Here is a 22,193-nt window from a genome sequence, read left to right as displayed (position 1 = left end):
AAACCCAGTTTTGTTAAACGGTGTAAATACAGATCATTTCGTGACTTGAATAAAACAGTGCACTCAAGCAATCAGGACAGTGTAGTTACCCAACTATTAATAATAAAACTGCCAACATGAGCAAGACTTACCTTTGTTATTAGGGTCTTTTTAGTTCACTCCTCTTTCTCATCAAAGCATTCATAGGCTTCAAATACCAGCCTGCTCTCTACATTGTAATGTTTAAGTGTCTGAGTGTTCAGTGTTTCTAAATAATGGAGGAGATTACAGTAACTGATCCGTAGCTGCGGTTCTCCCAGAAGATACTGAACATTCTAAAGCTCAAATGTAGCATCAGCACAGTTTATCACTGATTTTGGCCTGGGGGAAAGAAATAAACTGAAAGCAGAAGGAATATTAGACAACATGCTTTTATTTGAATTGACTTTCAACTTATTTGTACACTAAATATTATTCCACGTTGAAAAATGTCAAATATCCAACACATTCAAAGCATTTTTAACTATGATTTTAAGAAGGATTCTATACAGCAAGACATACTTTATGGAAAATAGCTTTGGTTTAACACACTACAGACAGGTGATAAATGAAAGGAAAAAACAACATGAAGTCTCATACTGAGGCGTGGCGCCACCGTGAGCTGCCAGAACAGCTTTGGTGCTTCTTGTCATAGATTCTGGAATTCTCTGGAAATCTGAAGTCTTTGGAACTGTACTGTTCTCTTTGCCAATTTTTGGTATTTTTCCAATTTCTGCCCCAATTTAGTCATATCCAGTTCCACCAACCAGTTAGAACTCCCCCAGTCACACAATACCATCAGCGCTAGGAAGGCGAAGGCAAACATAACCCTCTTCCGAGTCCTGTGAAGCGCCACTGCATCTTTTTAAACAGCCGCTAAGGCAATGCCCATTGGACAGCTGAACACGCTTGGAGAAGAACACTAACCGCCAGTTCTCTTACGTCAGCTAACAGATGCCTGCGCTGGCTAGCATCATGCTGAGTAATCGGGGGTGAGGGAGGGCCATCCCTCCCACCCAGAGAGAGCGAGGCCAATTGTGCTGTCTTGGACTCCCGGCCACAGATGGCTGTAGAATCACTTGGGATCAAACACACACTGATAACAGGGCCAATGCTATCAGATGCCACAGAGCATTGCAGGATATTAGTGACTCAATTGTATCACCTGTCTGGAAGCATCTGCACTGGGTGTCTCCACTCACTCATTCAGGGTTTCCTATCATTTTTTACCTGTCTGTACTTTTAAATCAACTATCGACATTTTGTCTGGTTAACCGTCCACCCTGAAAAAATAAGCAAACCAATTGAAATGCACACATTTAAATCACAAATTGATCTACTCAGTTTTGTCCCATATTCAAAATTCAAAAATTCTGCCCTATATGTAGTCATTGTTATTGCAGAGGTCAGTCTGACAGCACTGGGCATTGACAAAGTAAAAAGTCTGCAGCATGAGGCAGTCAGACATGTTGATGCATCTCTGGAAGGTATTATCTGAAGAGATAAAGATAGAGAGAGCATTTTAACATTTAACCAATACCCTGTATAAAAGTTTTTTGGTAACACTTTACTGAAGGGCAGGGTTAATCAGGCTACATGACATCTATCTGTGCATTTCATGAAAAACATACATAAACACAAATTGTAAAAGGCTTATTCTAACGAGAGTTAGTTGTCACTACACTGTCTCAGGTGAATTGACAATCAGTATTAACAAAAGCAGCTTTAATGATGGAATAAGTGTTTATGTAGGTTTATGTCAGTTTTTGTTAAAGGCTAATGTAGCTGTCTAAAAAAAAACCCATGTTTAATTTTTTTTCAATTTTTATTTTTCTACATCTTTTGAGTTTGGCAGCTGTTCTTTACATTGGGTGAAAATTTGGTGATGAATGGACCAACAGAAACGGCCAAAAATTAAGTGGAATAAAATCTTTTTGCATTAGAGTTTTTTTTTCCATGTTTTCCATTCTGCAATACAGAACACTTTCAGTGACCACAACTTTAATTATTACTCAGTTTCAGCCTTTGGCAAACCTGTAGCTCATTTTGCAAATCCCACATACACTGTTACAAAACTGTTACATTTATCTCCATTAACTAACATGACAATAAACTGCATATCAGTTTATTAAATCACAAATACACAAATCAGTTTCATTCAGTTTTATTCAATTCAAATAAAGAACTTTCAATGTAACAATGTAAAGCAAACTTTTAGTTTAAATGAACAAATTCTGTATTTTACTAAATCAACATCAGTGCCCTGTTTCACTTTTTAGATGAGAAGCACCTTATAGACCTGGCTTGTAACTCACTCTCACTCCTTCACATTTACCAAGGTTGTCCACAAGGAGGAGCTACTGACACAAGGAGGTAACGGCCCCTTAGAAGGAATACTGTGGCCACTCAGCTTTGTGTTTGTATTATCTGTCCTATAACTTAGACTTTATTGTTCTGTATTTTTCTCTGGGCCAGTGTTTTATCTGCATGGTAGCCATCCAGACTGCATTCACTGGAATTACGAGGATTTTCTAGTTGAGCAAGCCGTTCAGACATTTCAGTGGAAATTGTCTGATGTGAGCTGACCAGATAGGGCTAGCCCACGTGCTACATGCTGCCATCAGCTCAGTTCATTTTCTGCTGATGAATCAAAGCTCATCATCTTAGCTCAATTTTAAATGTCTAGCTTCTCCAACATTCCACCAGCCTTTAGCCCCACATCACTCTTAACAACAGAGTCGTTAAAAACAACCGTGGAGGAAAGTTAATTTAACTGCAGCTGAATCCGTCCACAGAGCTAGCGTTAGCCTCATCTGACCTAGCAGAAGCAGAGCTTACTGTCACTAGACAGATTCAGCAAACTGAAATTAACTGATCTGGATTAGAACCGTGGACGCCTCAGAGTATTTAGGACAGATAGTGTTATCATTCCAGCCTAACAGTAATACCTTCTGTACTGTCAACAGTGATGAATGAAAACCCATTTTCCAAATGAAAAGGCGTTTACAGCGAGCGCAGACGGAGTGTGTCGCACACAAGGAAGTTAATTCAGTTCAGGTGTTTGGGAACCCAGCTAAATTTCCTAAAGAGAAGAAAAAGAGACTACTGAGGAGATTCAGAGCTAAATTAGGGCGGCTGCAGCTCTGCTGAGTTTGGATAGGATGAAGATTTGTTTTTGTCAGTGTTCTTGGCACTAATTAAGCAGGGAGCTGCAGCACTACAGTGACATTAGAAAGGAAAACGCTATGAAGCAGGGCTGCTGTGTAGAGGGACACCAGAACCGCGGGGTGAGCAGGCATTTGACCCACCACTTTGACTGAGTCTGCTCTCTCTGCACAGAGCGCTGACGTATTCAGGGGCGACTTAATGCACAGCCTTACCTGGGCTGAAGCCCAAAGGCCCTGATTAACTCAGGGCCTCAAGAGTGGCTGGCGTTGATACACTGCTATTTGTTTGTTTGTTCGTATCTTTTGTTTATCCACCTTATTTTTCACATGCTTTTTGAGCTATTGTGTTTCCCATTAAACGTCTCTGAGGCATTATGGGACAACATGCAGTTGCATTAAGAAATTATGGCAAGACCAGCAATGCTACAAGCATTAAAGGCACAGAGCTTCGGCAGACATGAGACTGTGGCTTCATAATGACTCCCTGAAAAAGCCCAGTTGTTGGCATTGACATCTGTGTCCATTAAATGCAACCAGGTGATAAACTGCCAGTTAAGCATCACTGTTTATTCCTAACAGACTCACTTTGACTTTTTTACACCATAGATTTTCTTTATAACTGGATACATTCTGCCCTCAGTAGTAGGCTAAGCATTTCGCTGAAAGTTAATTGCCTAACAGGCTATCGGTACAATAATAAACTACAGACTTCAAGTTCAAGCCTTTAAATAAAGTGTTAATTAAAACTGAGGCAGTAAAGAATTGGGAAGAACAAAGAATACATCAAACAAGAAACAATACAGTTCCACCAGTTACTAGTCTTTCATTTACCCTGTCCCAACCCAACTAAACCTCCTAGCCAAATGCTTTTCACACATTACATGCATTACATCTTGGTACAAAGCTGAGTACAGATTATCATATTAGATCATAGTAATGTACTTTATAAAATTTCAATTTAAAAATTGTGTAAGTGTAAACCTGCCAGACCACATCTCTGTGTTAGTGGAGAGCATTTTTAGATTGTTAAAATATGACACAAATGCCTGCCAAGTAGTATAAAACTTTAAATCAGTAAGGGGTGATTTTAATTTCCTATAACTGAAAAAAATGCATCATATCTATCATATCTATCACATCTATCTAATGCTCATGTAAATGTGCAGTGGAGGTTTCAGTTTCATGTTCGCCAGCATCACAGGAGCTATCTACAAGCTCAGTGTTAAAAGGGCACGTTGGCCACTTTGGTTTCTTTAAACTTCGCTATCAGACTTTTAACTTTCCTTTGACACTGCAGCCACAGTCTCCTACTGCCGTGTCCGACCCATTTCTGTTCGGAACACTGAGCAGTTGCAATCAGTGCCTACTAATGTTGTTTGTACAGAAATGTTTACGAGGTCTGTTAGCTCACTATCCCCCACTCAAATCCTCCCTCACTCTTGCTGTCCATCTTCCTTTCTCTGCAGCACAAAATTATGACAAATGTTGAGCTGGATTAACGTAAAAGTCACATTAGATCTGATCTGACTGTTCAGACTGAGTTGCATAGATATCGGATTTGAGTACCACATATGAAAATGTTTTCTGCTGTTCACACTGCCACACAGTTAACTGTGTCACATATGAAGAAAGGGTCAGATTTTGGCCACTTTTACCTGTTGTGTGAACGTAGCCTTGGTTGCTATTGAGCATTTAGGATATAAAATGAACTTCTGTGCTAAGCTGTGAGTTTGTGAACTTGGAACTGAAAAATCCTTCCTAGTGAATGTAAAAACCATAACTTACATTTAAAGTTCTGAAGGTTTTTGCCCTGACTTACAAGTTACTATTTGGAGATCTATTTTTCGTTGTTTTTTTGAGAGACGACAACGTATTTAAAAATGCCAGCTGCCCACTTCATGATGAATGGCCCAATAGAAATGATCTAAAATCTCTTTACATTAGCATATAATACACTTAATTAGCATATAGCAATTAGCTATTATACAGCTAATTACATTATAGCTATATTAATTATATGCTAATGTATATAGCTATATTATAAATATAGCTATATACATAAGCATATAATACCTAACTAGCATGTAATATATTAGAATACTTTCTGTTTCTCCAGGACAGTTACAATTTTGAAGATACAATTCTTGTTTTTGTGCTTAGTACAAGAACTATGGTTTATTAAGTGTAGTTGCTGCAATTAAGCATTTAGCAAGTTTGTTTTCAACCTTGCCATCAAATTTGAAAGGTATATTCTTTTTCAGCACCACTGTGAGCCTCAGGAAGTTGTTAAAATGAAGTGTTAAGTACTAAATAAGTATAAAAGAACTGGAGTCACATACATGGATAGAAGTTGTATGTGGCAGTGACGCAGGCATTCTGGTCATAGCCACACATTTGTGGGCTTGGAAAACATCCTTCACCAGCCAATTCAATGCAGTTGTAGCACTGCAGTGCTGAACCTGCAATACCATGAGCAACATTCTGTTGAGCGGTGTGCACACATCAACACTGACTTTCATCATTACGTCCAGTTTAGAAACAACAGCCACTTCTTAAACAAACAGTGTTTACTCTGAGAACCCCATCATTTTATCACACCTGACACTACAGCGATTATTACACAACAAAGGGAAGTTTATGGGAGATTGCAGGTAGAGCATGCAACATGTCGTGACTACGTTAGATTGTTTTTACATAACCTGGATCCAAATGTCTTTAAAGTCACTCACCACTCACAAAAACCAGGGGAAGAACCAAAGTCACAAGCAGGGCCTTCATTATTCTGTACAATTAAGAGAGAAATTTGTTAAAACTCTCACTTACATCAAGAAATTTGAGCAGAATTGTTACAAAAATCCTCTCACGGCTACTTAAAGCTAAGTAACAGCTAAACAGTTTCTGCTTTGTTACCTTTCAACATACAGTATCTATACCATATGTTATGCTCAAACAGCCCTGCTAGGAAAACCAGCCAGATCAGCATATGTTGTATTTTGGAGGCTGGTGTGATGGTCAGCCAGCTTGGAGTTCATACTGGTCTTTGCTGGTTTTCTCAGCAGGGAAGTAACTTCCTAAATAAAAACTGCTTATTTCTCTACATTTGGTTTATGCATTGCTGCATTACTGCTCTAAATATCAACAAAGTCATAATGCTACATATCAAGTTTCCTATGACAAGTACGATAGAGCCTGTTGCTATGACTACTGACACTCATTACAATAGTCAGTATGGCAGTTTTATCCTGAGACAGCTTACCTCTGAAGTGGTGTAACACCAAGTATAGTTGTTCCTAAGACAAAGTCCATCCTTTATATACCTGTTTTAAATCATATCATACTCCTGTAAGCCACTTCTTACCTGAGACTCGATAACACTGTTTGTTCATTGTTTGACCTTGAAGTTTGTTGTTAGCTCTGTCTGATATCTTACAGTTGGCACTGTTGCTATTTCCTCTGTTTCTATGCTGTTTTCTATGCTGTGCTTCTAATACTGTGACATTGAATCAGGGCCAGTTCCCCTCTTCCTTGTGTACAACCCCTATATCACAGTACACAGCAGCGTCATACTGTAAAAGTCATGCATCAGTTGCTTATTTTGATCAAACTCTGTAGACGTCAGTAACTGAAGGTTGCCCCTTCTGACCGAATTCAGATGTCAGAAGAAATCTCCTAGAGGTGACACAGCCCATGATGTGTTTATGCATGAATGTTCAGCACAATGTTCACAGCCTGATACATATTATTAAAGAGAGCCTAATAAGCTCAAGCTTGTGTACCTTAATGTACCATAATACACCATACCATAGTATACCATAGTATACTGTGTACAGTAATGTGCCATATATTAGTATGTACATTGTCTTTAGTTACTGTTTCAGATCGCTTCAGTTGTGCAAACACACTGCCTGAGCTTATTCTTTAGATTACACATTGTACATGCACTAAACTGACAGTAATTAAAGCTTGAAGCAAAATATACACATTACATTTACTGTACTGTGCAAAGGAGACCAGTGTTTATTTAATTTCTAGTCAAAACTGACATTAAGTACAAATTATTAATTTTGCATATACATATTTAACAGACATTACACAAAATCCTCAGCAACTGAATATCTTATTTTTCAGTATTAATTGTCCACTTATTATGTTTATTACAGCCTCCATTCTTTTCAGGAGACTTTTTTACAGTTTTTAAAGGAAATCTGAAGGGATGTTGTTTCCACACCTACAAAATTTAGTCTTAGAAGTCTTTTAAGTGTTTTTTCACTTTGATTTCCCTCTTCCTTGGATTATATATACCTAATCTCCTCAGAAGTATCTTAGAAAATAAATAACTTGTACTTAATCAGTGTTTTGACTGGAAATTCAAAAAATGAAGACTAGTCTCTGACTTTGGTGCAGTACTGAAGCTGAAACCTTTTTGCATTGTTAACAACGTTTTCAACAAGGATGCCACACATTAAGACTGACGCCAAGACAAATAGCATTGTCTGCTAACGAAAATTGCCTGCTCATCTGATCACCCTTGTCATTAAATCACAAATCAATCTCATTATGTTTTCAGTCTAGTCATATTCAGGAAGTGGGTAATGTGCAAGGCGAAATTACAGAGGTCACTTTGACAGCATCGGGCACTGATGTAACGGTTACCCTGCAGGATGAAGCAGTCAGACATAGTGATGCATCTCTGGAAACTGTGATCTAAAGAGATAAAGTTAGAGAGAGCATTTCAACATCAACAGCGTATTAATAGTCATTACAGTCATATTAACATAAACACTAATGTCAATTTTTAAAACTTGCCCAATTGTGAAGTAATTATATGCCATGATATTTCAAATCATATTGTTTTCTCAGTGTCTGTGCGAGCTTCAGGAACTTTTACAGTTGTGTGACAATAAAAATGCATGGTGAAAAAAAGCTTTCGAGTCACTCAACAGTAATTTTAAAGCAAAACTATGAACGTTTTGGGGATTTGGAGACCTCTCTGGTGGAACTATGTAATTGCATGCAATGTGCAGAAGAACATATTGCAACATCAGACATTTACAGACATTTGCGTGTGCACTGAAAGAGTATTCGAAGAAAACTTGGTGAAGGTCGTGTCTTCTGAGGCTGTAAGTGAATTATCTACCATTGTCATCATATCTTTGTCAGTATAATGATGATTTTGCATTTGAGACTTAAACATCAAGTCAGACCTTCTTTTCGAACCTGTGCGAGTGACGTTAATACATAAAGACTTATGACATGGTCTGAAAACCTCCCACTCCAAATCCCTCCCGACGCCTCTGACTTTCACAAGATTACTTCAGGATTTGCAGGGCGACCCACAGCGGCACACACTCACCATATTTTAGTGTGTTCTCTTTTTCTATACAGAACAATGCATTGCTAGACACAGCATTTCCGCAAAATTTGCCCCAACCTTGCACTCTGAAAACAATGATTCTTCAAGGGTTCTAGAGTAAAAGCAGTGGTTCTGTAAAGAACTATGAACACTCAAAGAACCATTTCAATGGATAAATGTTTCTTTGCATGGTCAGATGGTTCATTCCATGATGGAAAACCAGTTGTATATGGTTCTTTAAAGAACCGTTTGAAAATAGTTCTATATAGCAGGGTTTCTCAACCTGTGGACCGTGGACCACCAGTGGGCCGTGAAGCATCCTCTAGGTGTTCTCAGGTGGAGGCAGTAGTTCGTAGTGGGTCAGTAACGTCACTGTAAGTCATAAAAACATAAGTGGGAAAAAGATTAACTTGGGCCTAATAATTAAAAATCAAAGAATCATACAAAATTATAACCAATATGAATATTAACAGAGACATATTTATAAAAACATTGCAATCGCAGAATAATTAAACGTCATCAGTTTGAGACACGGCCGGCGCGCAGTGCACACGGAGATGGAGAGGTTCCTCAGGGTGTTTCTCCTACCTTGTTCGGTGCGGACATGTCAAACTTTTTGCTTTAGTTTGCTCCGTTTTGACATGTGTGGACACTCCACCCATACTCGGGTCTGCATCACACAGCTAAACCGGTCCGGCAAAACCCGCAGGTCTTGGTCCGCTTCCAACCGAACGCTGTTTAGTTCACCGTTGGTGTGAACGCATTTTATGATCAGACGAGGGAATTTGTAAATAGAGCCTCCTTTCTTCTAGCAGGACATCAGCACTGCACTGTCAGTATAAACTGCCTGTTTTAGCATCTGACTCTTTGCAGACTCTCATCTCGAGCTGCAGCTGATAAAAACAACAGACGAGCCTTAAAATAATCGTAAGACCTGTGTTTGATTTTTGTCCGAGCATTAGTGACCTGAGTAGTTAAACTCAGCTTGATAAAATAATGACAAAGAAGCAGATATCAAGTAAGATTTATTATTATTATTGATTGTGATTGTTTTTCTGTTTTCCCCCTTTTTTGACTTCTCTGCAAACGTATGTTTTTTTAAACAAAACTGCAAAGTTTGGTTTCTGTGATTGAACTGAAATAGACGATATGATTCTGATTCACAGTTTTTCAGTGTGAGCAATTAAGAAAAAAAAGCTATTTAAAAGAAGTTTTTTCTTTGGGCTGCTATACTTTACAGTTATAAACAGGTGGGCCTTGGAGTGAAAAAGGTTGAGAACCCCTTCTATATAGCATCAAAAAGGAGTCAAAGAACCCTTCTACAGTACTATGTAGAACTCTTTTTCGCCAAGAATGTGCATGTTGTCTACTCCTTCTTCTGGTAAATATGAAAGGAAGTTTGATTTGTTTTACCAATTCTTTCAAAATGTTTGTGTGCAGAATTAGACTTTGTACGTGAGTTTAAGCTTCAAAAGAAACATGGATCTGTTTAACAATTAATATTGATGATGATGTCACTAAACTTATCTGACTAGGTCAACAGATATATAGCCAACAGGTTAACAGGCTCCTCCAATAATATTAGACAACTTCTTTGTAGCCAGCATGGATATTCAGCTGACGATTTTACAAGGAAAGAGTTTTCTAATTTTTGGGGGACATGTACAGGGGAGACGGTGAATCTGGCAGAGATGCAGGCACTCTTGCTAAAGTCACATGTTTCCTTGGTTGTAGAACATCCTGCCACAATGCAGTTGTAACACTGCAGTGTAGAACCTGCAACATGATGGACAAACTTGAGTAAGATTCTGTTGGACTGTATATATGGATCATCATACAGCTGCAGTGGCAACACTGAAGCCATGAAAATGATCTCCAAATAAGACTAAACCGCAGAAGACTGATGGGTGTGTGTTTGTTCTATTCCCAGATTAACCAAACATCCTGATAATTCTTCTTTTTGAATTTTTATTTTAGTGATGAAAAACAGCTTGTGATTTCAACAATGACTTTGTAGCTCCTGATTAATTGATATAATATGCTTTAAAATGTATTGTCCCATATGAAAATACTTTATGAATATAAATATAATTTTATTTTCATAATAAATCTGAAAAACATCTTAATATAACATAATATAAGAGGTATAAGCAAACAGTTTGGGTCAGTGGTGCTACCCATGCAAAAAAGAGTGAGTTTACAATGCAAATAAAAGCATGAATGCAATATTTTGGAGTTTCTATATAGCATATGTGCAACATCCTGTCCTGCCCTGTCCTTCTCTTTCTCTGTTCCATGTGCTCTTGTTTACGTAGGCCATGTGCTTTTGTTGTTGTTTTGGTCTTTTTCTTCTCCCCATTCCTGCCTTCTTGTTGTCTGTCTCACCTGGCTGTAGTTTATAGCCCCGCCTCCTTATTAGTCTCAGGTGTTTCTTGTTTCCCGTCAGTGTATTTATATCCCTGTGTTTGCGCTGACCCTGCATCTTGCATTGCTTGATGTTGACATTCTTGTGGGCCCTTCATTTGTTCTTCTTCACCTCGTTACAGTATAACTGAAATTAAAATAGCAGAAGACTCTATTTTAGAAAAGCACCACTTTGAGTCACTTTTGTCAGTGGTATTATAGCTTTACTGATAACACCACTGACTCAATTACACTAGGACAATGCTGTTGGTCTAAACATATTTTGACTGTTGATGCTTTACTCCTGTTTTATTTTATGACTTTCAGAAACTATGGCCTGTGTAGGTACTGCTGTATGGCAGCATCTTTCCAGACAGGGGTTTATAACTGATGGTACGGAGGTGAAAGCACAGGCAAAATCACAAAGTTTGTCATTCATTGATTTAATGGAATAACTATGTGTTTAACATGTCTGCTTTTATCACTGAAGAATAAAGCTGAGTGCCTTTTAATCCCTGTTCACCACTGCAATAGTAGAATGACCTTTTCACGTCACTGCTGGACTGCTGGCTTTCAGCATGTTTATTTTGCTGTGACCTGTTTAAGCCGTGAGCTTGGTCAGCGTGAGTGATGAGGACTTCTCAAATGAATGGACAGTGTTTACTCTAAACCCTTCCCAGAAGCTTTATCACATTCCTGGACATTACAGCTATTACACAACACAGGGAAGTTCACGGGAGACTTCAAGTACAGCACGTAGCTTGTCGTAACTACAGTTTGAAGTAGATTGTTTTTCATTAAGACTACCTTGAGATTAGGAACCGAACGTTTTTAAACTCACCACTCGCCAATGAATCAGTACCCGTTCACCATCTTGTGTAGAAACCTTTTATTTGTGTGCTGAAATACAGCATAAGAGTTTAAGGTAACATATTACTGTAGGCCATCTTCATAAAGCCATAAGACAAATACATCAGCCTTTCATGACTGATGACATACACATTTATAAAGGCTTATTCCAATAAGCAGCAGTTGTCAAAAAGGCTTCTTTTGCCAACTTGTCAAAGTTGAGAACTTTTTGCTGAAATTAGGTTGTCATAACACTTTCTGGGGTGAAATGACACAGCTGACCTTTTAGTAGCATTGGTTCCATTTCCATTTATTCTCATGTGACCACTGTGTTTCGAGATTGTGGGTGAAATGTCCGATTAGGGAACTGAAGTTTTGTTCATTACTGTTGTTAGCAAAGTCGTTCGGGGGCAACTTGCACTTTGCAGCTGTCTGTACAGCCAAATGGATGAAATTCCAGCAAGAACAGCAATGTTACAAGCTTTAATAGCACAGAGCTTCAGCAGACATGTAGCGAACATCATCTTACGTGTGGCTTCACAATAACTTCTTGAAAAAGCCCAGTTGTTAGCATTGAAATCTGCCTATAAAGTGCAACCAGATGCCAAACTGTCAGTTGACCCAGCTGTTTGCTGCTAACAGTCTCACTTCAACTGGTGTACACTTTATATTCTCTCTATAACTGGGTTCTGAGCTCACTAGTAGACTGAGCAGAAAGCTAACTGGCTACCAGGCTAACACTATAATAATACAATACAGATGTTCAAGCCTTTAAATAAAGCATTACGTAAAAACGGAGACATACAAGTAAAGAATAATACTTACATGCCTGTTACAAGCTAAAAATGTCTGTGTTTAAACTAGAGCTGACATAAAAATCCTATAAAGCGCCAAGCTAACCCTGCTAGCTTAATGTTAACATAGCTAGCAGGTTTAAAAAACTGATTTCTATATTAGTCATTGCTGTGTGATGGTGTTGCTTTATGGTTTTCTGCCTGTACCTGACTTTCAGTGTAAACACAATCAAAAGGTTTAAATGAATTATTGGATATTAGTGTGAATAATTGGTGTAGGCTGTAAATAGGATCTTCTGACTAAAGCGATTCTCTCCTGCAAGTTTAGGTTTCTGTTGACAGATCAATTAAGCTACAAATATCAGCATACAAGTATTCAAGCATCCCAACAATAAAGATCATTTATATTTTTATTCATTTCCACATTTCTTTAATGTTATAAGCATTCAGCATATTGTCTGTTGACGCTCAGCTGGAGGTTCTGTCCATAAGTCATTCAAAGCATCATGGGGTGCAGGAATGGCCATTTCATATCCAGTGCTCAATATACTGTACAGGGCATTTTAAACGTGACATTTTTAACCCAAGTCGTTCCCAAAGACAACATAAAGGTCTGAACCTATGGTAAAACAAGGCTGTTTTTATTGAGAATTGAATATTGTGTAAGGAAAGCGAACAGGATGACGTGTTTTGAGGCCAGAATGTTCAGCAAAAAACAACTGCACAAAGTGCTCATTTTACTTAAGAGCCAAAGACAATAAAATATACAGTAATTTCGGTAATTTGACATTACCATTACCATCAGGATTCATAACATCTTATAACCAGTAAAATTGAATTCATTGTCCTTAAAAAGAGAAAATATACATTACTCATGTACAATATAACGTTAGTACAGTAGGCTTTTATGACATGGCCATTGTGATTCATAAAGATCTTATAAAGATGATACTGTAGTTAAGGGGCAGAGAAAATATATCACTGCTGTTGGATTGAAACCTTGTATCTCCAAAATGAGAACTTCACAGAAGAAGAAAAAAAACATACTTCACTTTTAATGTAAGTCAATGGAATCAGACTTTTGAACAAGTCATTTTGGGCCGTTTCTTTTGGTTTATTCTTCATGAAATTTACACACACAGTAAAGGGCAACAGGCACTTTCAAATTATGTCAAAAACTGAAAAAGGTCAAAAATGGAGATACAATGTTTTGTTCTGACAGCAGCGGTGTATAAGTCTGTCCGAGTATCAGTATCAAAACCTTCACAATAAAGTAGATTTTGATTTTGGTGTTACCACAAAGTGTCAAAGCATCTTTTTAGAAGTTCTCACCTTTGATTTCAAAACCAGCCTCACTTTGTCAAGAACAAACAACATCTCAACATCAAACATGTGTAACATCTCCATTTTGTGTTTGCCATACCAAAAATACACTGAGCCCATTGTTAATTGTCATTTCACCCCAGAAAGAATTGTGGCAGCAATAATCTGACACTTAATGTTGGTGTTTTGTCAGCTTGCCACTGAAGTTGACACAAGCCTTTGTCAGCTGTCATGAAAGACTGAACATGAACATGACCTACAGTAAAGTGTTACTGAGTTCACAATGAGTCACTAATATATCAAGATGTGCTCCATACTCCGTACACAGTAGATGTTTTAGATAAGAAGACCTAAGGGAATCCCACTATGTGTTCCTTAAAATGAAGTGTAACCTTTTTGTCAATAATTAATTAACTGCTGTTGGTGCTGATCTTTTTTTAAAGGTTGTTTACTAGTTTGAATTCATGGTATATTCTTAACTTGATCATTAATATATCTTTTATGCCTCAATTAGTCAGTCTTATAATTGAGTAATTTACTGGTAAAACGGCTGTTTTAAGTTAAATTTGAGTTTAGGCCTACTTATTTCAAGATGAGCCAACTTGTTTTCAGGTAACAGCATAATCACCCCATTAGTGTTAGTCATTTTCACTTAAATGAGTGATTTATATTCTTGTTTCTTGGCCTTCAGTTTTTCAGTGTGCTAAAATTAAGAATGCAAAAAAATTGAATTAAGAATTATTTGTTAATATTCAGTACATTTCACTTGTTATTGTGCTGTTGCAAGTCTGATTTCAAGTAATTTGATCTAACAATATTTGATCTAAAAAAAGCATATTCTACTTATTTCAAACCTTTGAACACTTATCAGAGCCTACTTATTTCTAGACTGGAGCCAACCTATTTTAAGATTTCCTGTCAAGTAAAATATATTTTGCTGCATGGACAGATATTTTCACAAGTATTAAGTCATTTTCTCCTCAAATTCAGTTTTTATTTCTTGAATTTTAGCTAATCTTCAACATTCAGGAAGAGTAAAAGTACAACAACAAGACGAGAACCAGAGTCACAAGCGGAGCCTTTATTATTCTGTAACATTTAAGAAAGAAAGTTTGTTGTGAGGTATAAAAAAAGCATCCCAGAGAGTCTTTCAGAAGTAAAGATGAGGAGGGGTTCACACCTCTGTGAAAGACTGCACGATCAAATAATGCAACAATTCAAGAATAATGTTTCTCAACATAAAATAGCAAAGAACTTGGTGATTTTATCATCTAGAGTATATAATATCATTAAAAGATTCAGAGAATCCTGAGAAATCTCTGTATGCAAGGGACAAAGCCAAAAAACTATATTGGCTATCTGTGATCTTTGGGCTCTCAGGTGGCACTGCACTGCAACAGATATGATTCTGTAGTGGAAATTACTTCATGGGCTCAGAAACACTTCTGAAAACCACTGTCAAATGCTAATTAAAACTCTAAAACACAAAGAAGAAACCATATATAAACAGGATCCAGAAACACTGCCACCTTCTCTGGGCCAGAGCTAGAAAAGTGTCCTGTGGTCCAACGAATCAAAATTTGAAATTCTTTTTGGAAATCATGTACACTGCATCCTCCAGGCTAAAGACCACCTGGCTTGTTATCAGTGCACAGTCCAAAATTCATGATGGTATAGGGATGCATTAGTGCACATGGTATGGGTGACGTGCACATCTCTGAAGACACCATTAATGCTGAACAATATATACAGGTTTTGGCAACATACACTGCCATTCAGACAGCATCTTTTTCAGGGAAGGCCTTGATTATTTCAGCAAGATAATGTCAAACCACATTCTGCATGTATTACAACAGCATGGCTCTATAGTAAAAGAGTCCCGGTGCTAAACGGACCTGCCTGCAGTCCAGATCTGTCACCTGTTGAAAACATTTGGCACATTATTTGCCTCCCACTGAAAATATTTGGTGCATTATGAAATTAAAAATACAACAAAGGAGACCCAGAATTGTTGAGCAGCTGAAATCCTATTTCAAGCAAGAACAGGAAAACATTTCACTTTCAAAACTACAGCAGTTGGTCTCCTCAGTTCCCAAATGCTTACAGAGTGTTGTTAAAAGAAGAGGTGATGAAACACAGTGGTAAACATGCCCCTGTCCCAACTTTTTTGGAATGTGTTGCTGGCATCAAATTCAAAATGGGCATATATTTTTCAAAAAACAATAAAATTTCTCAGTTTCAGTATTCGATATGTTGTTTTTGTACTATTGCTTGGCATTCAATCTGATATGTGCCGGTTAGCTTGGTTTCTGTATTCTTTCTACAGAAGAGATGTTTTTTATAGACTGATACAGACTCTTTTTGTTCCATGACAATGAATGTGCCAGTTCTTCCTTCCCATGTGTAGAAACCTTTTATTCGCATGCTGAAACAGGAAACGGACCAGTTTCATTCTGTGAAGTTGATCCACAGTTTTCACCTTTTACTTACCATTGCCAAACTCCTGCAATGGGAAGCTGATTAGAGCTGAACGTTTAATGCTTTTCTTTTGGTAGTATCATTATATTTCAGCCAATTACAGCAACCATAGATATCTTGTGACCACTTAAGACATCAGTTCAAGAGGTTGACACAAGCTTTAATTTGCTTATGTGTGTATTTAAGGCAAGGGTCCAAAATCCCAATCCTGGTGACCCCACACTATGCACGTTTTTGTGCTGGCTCCCATCTAGCACACCTGATTCAACTCATTTCCTCATTAACCAGCTTCGCGTATGTTGGGTCAGGTGTATAGAGTGGAGAAACCCTAATTTAGGGAGTGTTTGATGCCTTAGATAACTTTGATACAAATAAGGGAAGAAAGCAGAATAAATCATTAGTAATTAGTATACCATTATATATTTGTATGTAAATATATTGAAATGAGATATTGCTGTTATTATCTGGAAACACATTCTGTGCAGATTGGATGATGTTCTACATGTAGTGCAAAATTACACATATATATCTTCGTACATCAAATACATTGTAGTGTATTCAAAAAATGTGTGTCATATTAATTTCAGGTGAAGTGTTCTGCAGCATTTATTTAAAGAGTTATTCTGCTAAGGACTCTTATTCTGAAGGGCAGGCGTTAGCCCACTAGCTGTGTTTGTGCCTGTAGAAAAAGAAGAACTGGCTTAGTTGGAACTGAGTGCTGATGGAGTGCAGATGTGAGCTGAGCGTAGAGCTTAGGCTTAGAGTGAACTGTTAGCCAAAGCTCACCTTGTGCACAGCGTAGCTGTGGTCAACTACAGCTAGTTAATAAAGCACATGACTTGTGCATAACCTGTGTTATCTTTCCTAGCAATTAATGCTACAATATGCATATCCAACCCTATTTTTAATGCTATTTAATAACACTAGCTGTCATTTACATTGTGTGAAAGTTTAATGACAAATGGACCAAAATCAATGGTTCAAAATGGCTTAAAATTGGAGCTGGGAGTTAATCCCAAAAAAAAATCAGTGTCTAAATTCCAGTCCACTCCAAAGCTTTGGACTTGATTCCTCACAGTGATGTTCAATTTTGCAGCCCCTTGTGCAAAGATATTCTGCTGACAGTCTGTACGTAAAATGCATCCTTACACAACTTACACATCAATAGACCGTCCATAGTCTACTGTAGACAAAATGTAAAATTTGTAAGAAAATCAAATTCATACAAACAACATTGTCAAAGCCAAAACATCTACCCGTCTGAAGGAGTTGACAGATGTTAGGACTGCTGGTTTTGGTCAACGTAGTATTTGAAGAGTGTGAAAACATACACACCTATCAGTGACCATGTCAGTGTCACTGCTGTGCAGAGAATGGTCCACATCTCAAATAATATCTGGCCAATGGGGGTCCTACGATGGTCAGTTGGCTGACAGATTGTACAACCTACAAAGTGAACCTTATATGGTAGGTGTTTCTGATAAAGTAGCCAATGATTGTAGATACAAGGTCAGTGTTTCTAATAAACTGTCAACTCAGTGTTGTTTGCTTTCTTTCTGTTGAAGCTTATTCTTGTGGAATTTATGATAAATGACATTCCTCCCTCTCCCCCCTCACTTTTCTTGTGATTGCTCAATCGTGGATTTTCAGGTTCTTGTTCAAAGTCTAAACTTGTTGTGGAGACGTGATCAGGAGGGCTGGCTCTGCCCTGTGTAATCTGTTTAAAGGCGGAACATGAAGCAGTGGGACTCAAACTATGGGTGTAATCAAAGCTCTGAAACAAGCGTCTTTTTCTGAATAACATTCAAGGTGAGTTCTTTTGGCATGTGCATGCAATACGTATTTAGATATTAGATATTTAGCCAAAACTTATGTCTTTGTTCGTATGTAGTAGCACAGTAACATATTAACTACCTATTTAATTTGTTTATGCATCAAAATGTAAAGAAAAATGCTCCTTTCTGCTGCAGAATAATGAAGACCCTGACTGTGACTCTCCTTCTTGCCATGCTGTTGATGAGTGGTGAGTGTTGAAGGTTCCACTTCAGTTAAAAGAAAAGCCTGTTTCACACTTATAAGCAACATGTTATATTATGTACAGTACTGTGCAAAACTCTTAGTCCACTTTAGAAAATCATATGTAAAGTTGTTTTTTTGGCCAGTGAGTTAGTAAAATAAATATGAATAAATAATAAATAATATGTGATTTTCTCATCATAGTTCAGTATTTACAGTTACCATCCAATAACTGCATCAACAACTCAGTCCTAAATTTAGTCCTTAAACCAGTTGTGCTGCTGATGGAATTTAACATGTCCAGACAATGACTGGAAAACACAGAGACGTCAGGAACCAAACCTGAGCTCCAAGATATCAATAACTTTTTTAACTAATGTACTCTTTGTTGCTGTTTATGTTTATTTGCATGTACTGTAATGTTATATAATGATTTTACAGGAAAAAAAAACACTTTGCAAGAGTTTTGAACAATTTCCATGGCTGGCCTAATGCTGCACTCAACTAAAGCTTGTAACTACAAATTTCTGAAGTTTAGGAAAACTTTTGACCTCTAGGACCAACTAGGAAAAACCAGACAAGACCCCATAAGCTGGGAATTCCTGCTTGGAAAGTCAGATTTTAGCATATGAGGTCATATCAACACGCAAGCTACTCACACTGTCATCAGTAATAAAGTACTTTTCTACTTTTAAGTACTTTTACTTTTAATGTTACGGAGTTGTAAAATCTGGAAACATTTTATTTCAATGGCCAACTGTATGCTTTGTAGAGACTTACCTTACTTTTAACTTACATTTAACTGAAACTATTTATTAAATTCACCTTAACTTTCTCTAACTCTAACCCTGTCCTAAGCTTGACCCTTGGTCCAAATTCTGACCCAAACCTTAACACCAGATAGTTTCACCATATAGTTTCCTGTTACACTTATTGATCTTGAACTGCATTATGTAACCTTGGCAGCAACTATTCAAAGTTATCAGTCAGTGGTTACAGTGCAGTAAATGGATTTTGGTGAATGGCATTAAAAAATGTAATATTTAGTAACAAAATGAAACTGAAAGTTTTGATTCAGGTTTTAAAAAGCTGACTGTTCCTCAGTGTTCTGCTTCTCACTCTGTTGCAGGTTCTGCCCTGAAATGTAACAACTGTATTTCATCTCCTCATGGGGGCCGTTGCGTTATCACGACGGAAAGCTGTGGCTTTGGGAAAGACACCTGCATCTCTGCTATTTTCAACACATACCCCTGTAAGTCTCATTTAGCCTCTTAGCTCACCACTCAGCTACATCTGTTCCCAGTTTGTCACACCTGCAAACACTGTCAACATACCAGAGGAGATTCTGCCAAAAGACAATTACAGTTTTTTTGTGGAAATTACAATAGACTAATTTTCAGTGCACAAAAGCTCTAAAGGGCCATGAATTGGTGTTTAGAAAATAACATTTGTGTCATGACTATGATGCAAATAGCTTGATATCTCAAAAACAAATCAACATAACCCATAGGAATATGTAAAAAAATGTGTGAATCCATGACTCTTTAGGGGCTTTTGGGGACCAGGATGGTAGGTAAAATGCAAATAAAAACAGAAAGCAGTGATTTATAAATCTACTTTGACCTGTATTTGAGAAAAAAAAAAACTGTACAAAAACAAGATATGTAATGTTTTATCTTATCAACTAATTTTTTTTGTAAGTATACACTCACTCTGAAATTAACAAAACTAGCTTACAAAAGCACTACATTAAAACCTGCATGTTTCTGTGCTGGATATCACTGCATGTGCTCAAGAAAACCTTGAAAAACCATTATCAATAAACATTGTTTTTTGCTGCATCAACAAATGCAAGTTAACACTATACCATACACTGTGAAAGTCATATGTCAATAGCATTCATAAATACCACCATCTTCTCTGGGCTCATGCTTAGCTGAAATGAACTGATGCACGGTGGAAACGTGTGCTGTTGTCTGATTAGGCAACTTATCAGATTGTTTATGGAAATAATGGACGTTGTGTTTTCCGGGCCAAAGAAGTAAAAGACCATCCAGATTGTTCAAAATCCAGTGTCTGTCATGTATAGAGGGGGGTATTAATAGGTAACTTGCACATCTGTAAAGTCACCATTAACACTGAACACATTTGGAACAACATGTTCTGCCTTCTAGACAACGTCTTTTTCAGAGACATTTGTGTTTATTTCAACAAGACTACACCAAGCCACATTCTGCACACATCACAACAGCATGGCTGCGTAATCTGAGTGTGGGTGCTAGACTGACCTGCCTGCAGTCCAGAACTGTCTCCCATGATCCCAATGTGACTTATTAAGCTCAGAATAAGACAACAACCATACGGTTGCACAGTTGAAGACGTGTATAACAGACGAATGGCAAAAAATTTCACTTTCAAAACTGGATCAGTTGGTGTCTTTAAGTGGTGTTAAAAGGATGGTGATGTAATACAGTGGTAACCATGCTCCAACTTTTTAAAATGAGTTGCTTACATAAAATATAGGATAATAATATATATACAAAACATTACAAAAGGTAACATCAAGTATTTTGTCTTTGTACAGTTTTCAGTTCAAAACAATTTCAATCAGAATTTACTAATCAATGTTTTCTGTTTTTATTGGCATTTCACACTCTGTCCCACCTTTTTTGGAATTGATGTTGTAATTTGTATTTCTATAGCTTAAAACAACTGCAGTGAAAGTACTTTACACAAAACAATCATATGAGGTCAAAATTAAAAAGGAGAACCAACAAGACAAAACAAGGAAGGAAAAACGACAGATGATGTTAAACCCAGGAAAAATGTTTAGAGGCTTAAAAACAAGAAAGAAGGGAAACACAAGACAGGACAAAACATTCACATCAGATGGCCACAGCTATTTTAAAAGCAAAACAATAGAAGTATGTTTTAAGTTTCGACTTAAAGGACTGTAGGGAAGACGCACGTCTGATATCGATAGGGAGGCTGCTCCATAGCGTTGGGCCTGCTATTGAGAGAGCCCAGTCATCCTTTAGGTTTTTCTTAGAATGTGGGGCCCTTAAGAGAGACTGATCTGAGGATCTCAGGGGACTTGATATCATATAAAGCTGAAACATGTCTCATATATAAATGAGGGGCTAGTCCATTCAATACTTTAAAAACCCACAATAAAACTATTTTAACAAATAATTGAGTAAAGGAAAAACAATAAAACAAACAATACAAATGGACTTAACTGAACAATAAAATATCACACAGAGCCTTAAAGATACTTTATTGGGAAAAAAAATACTAGGAATAACTATGAAGATTTTAAAGACTTCTTAAAAATTCAAAAAACAATATTGGGCAAAAAAGCCTGTGAAAAGGTTTCTTTATCAGACTCTGTTTCTTTCTGTAAGAGAAAACAGTAGGAGAACTAAAATATGCATCATTATCATGTGATCAGCTGATCTGATCACTGCCAGTTCATCAAGAAGATGCATTTGAATCTGTTTATATTTTTTCGTTGATTAATCAACTAATCAAGAGTTTTTATAGTATAACTTGTTTATTGGGACCTGAGGTGACTATTAAAAGTGTTTCTTCCCTTTTTCTCTTCAGTTTCCTATTTCAGGAGGTGCATCAGCATGTCTGACTGCCTCATCTTGCAGGCAACTCTAAACATCAATGCCCGATGCTGTCAGACTGACCTTTGCAACTAGGTCACCGAGAGTGGACCATGCTTGAAACTGGCAAATTAATCAAAACAGTAAATTTAGTAATAAAATCTGATTTGCTTATGATTCA

The 22,193-nt window shown here is 37.4% G+C and overlaps 2 protein-coding genes across 2 annotated transcripts; one reads left to right on the top strand and one right to left on the bottom strand.

Annotated features, from left to right (window-relative positions):
* Positions 1-392: 392 nt before the first annotated feature.
* LOC118797067 (CD59A glycoprotein-like) lies at positions 393-6,503 on the bottom strand. Its single transcript, XM_036556287.1, has 4 exons — positions 6,442-6,503; positions 5,915-5,967; positions 5,525-5,644; positions 393-1,512 (listed from the first exon to the last, which is right to left on the bottom strand). Exons 1-4 carry the CDS (start codon positions 6,489-6,491, stop codon positions 1,397-1,399), a joined length of 339 nt encoding a protein of 112 aa, XP_036412180.1. The 5' UTR covers positions 6,492-6,503; the 3' UTR covers positions 393-1,396.
* Positions 6,504-18,077: 11,574 nt separating this feature from the next.
* On the top strand, positions 18,078-22,193 carry LOC118797052 (CD59 glycoprotein-like). The gene is made up of 4 exons (XM_036556266.1): positions 18,078-18,194; positions 18,356-18,408; positions 19,531-19,653; positions 22,008-22,193. Exons 2-4 carry the CDS (start codon positions 18,360-18,362, stop codon positions 22,106-22,108), a joined length of 273 nt encoding a protein of 90 aa, XP_036412159.1. The 5' UTR covers positions 18,078-18,194; positions 18,356-18,359; the 3' UTR covers positions 22,109-22,193.

The sequence above is a fragment of the Colossoma macropomum genome, unplaced genomic scaffold (genome assembly GCF_904425465.1).
Source record: "Colossoma macropomum unplaced genomic scaffold, Colossoma_macropomum, whole genome shotgun sequence".
In the NCBI taxonomy this organism is placed as follows: Eukaryota; Metazoa; Chordata; class Actinopteri; order Characiformes; family Serrasalmidae; genus Colossoma; species Colossoma macropomum.
The sequence above is the reverse complement of the archived record's forward strand: the minus strand, read 5'-3'. Positions and strand labels throughout refer to the sequence as shown.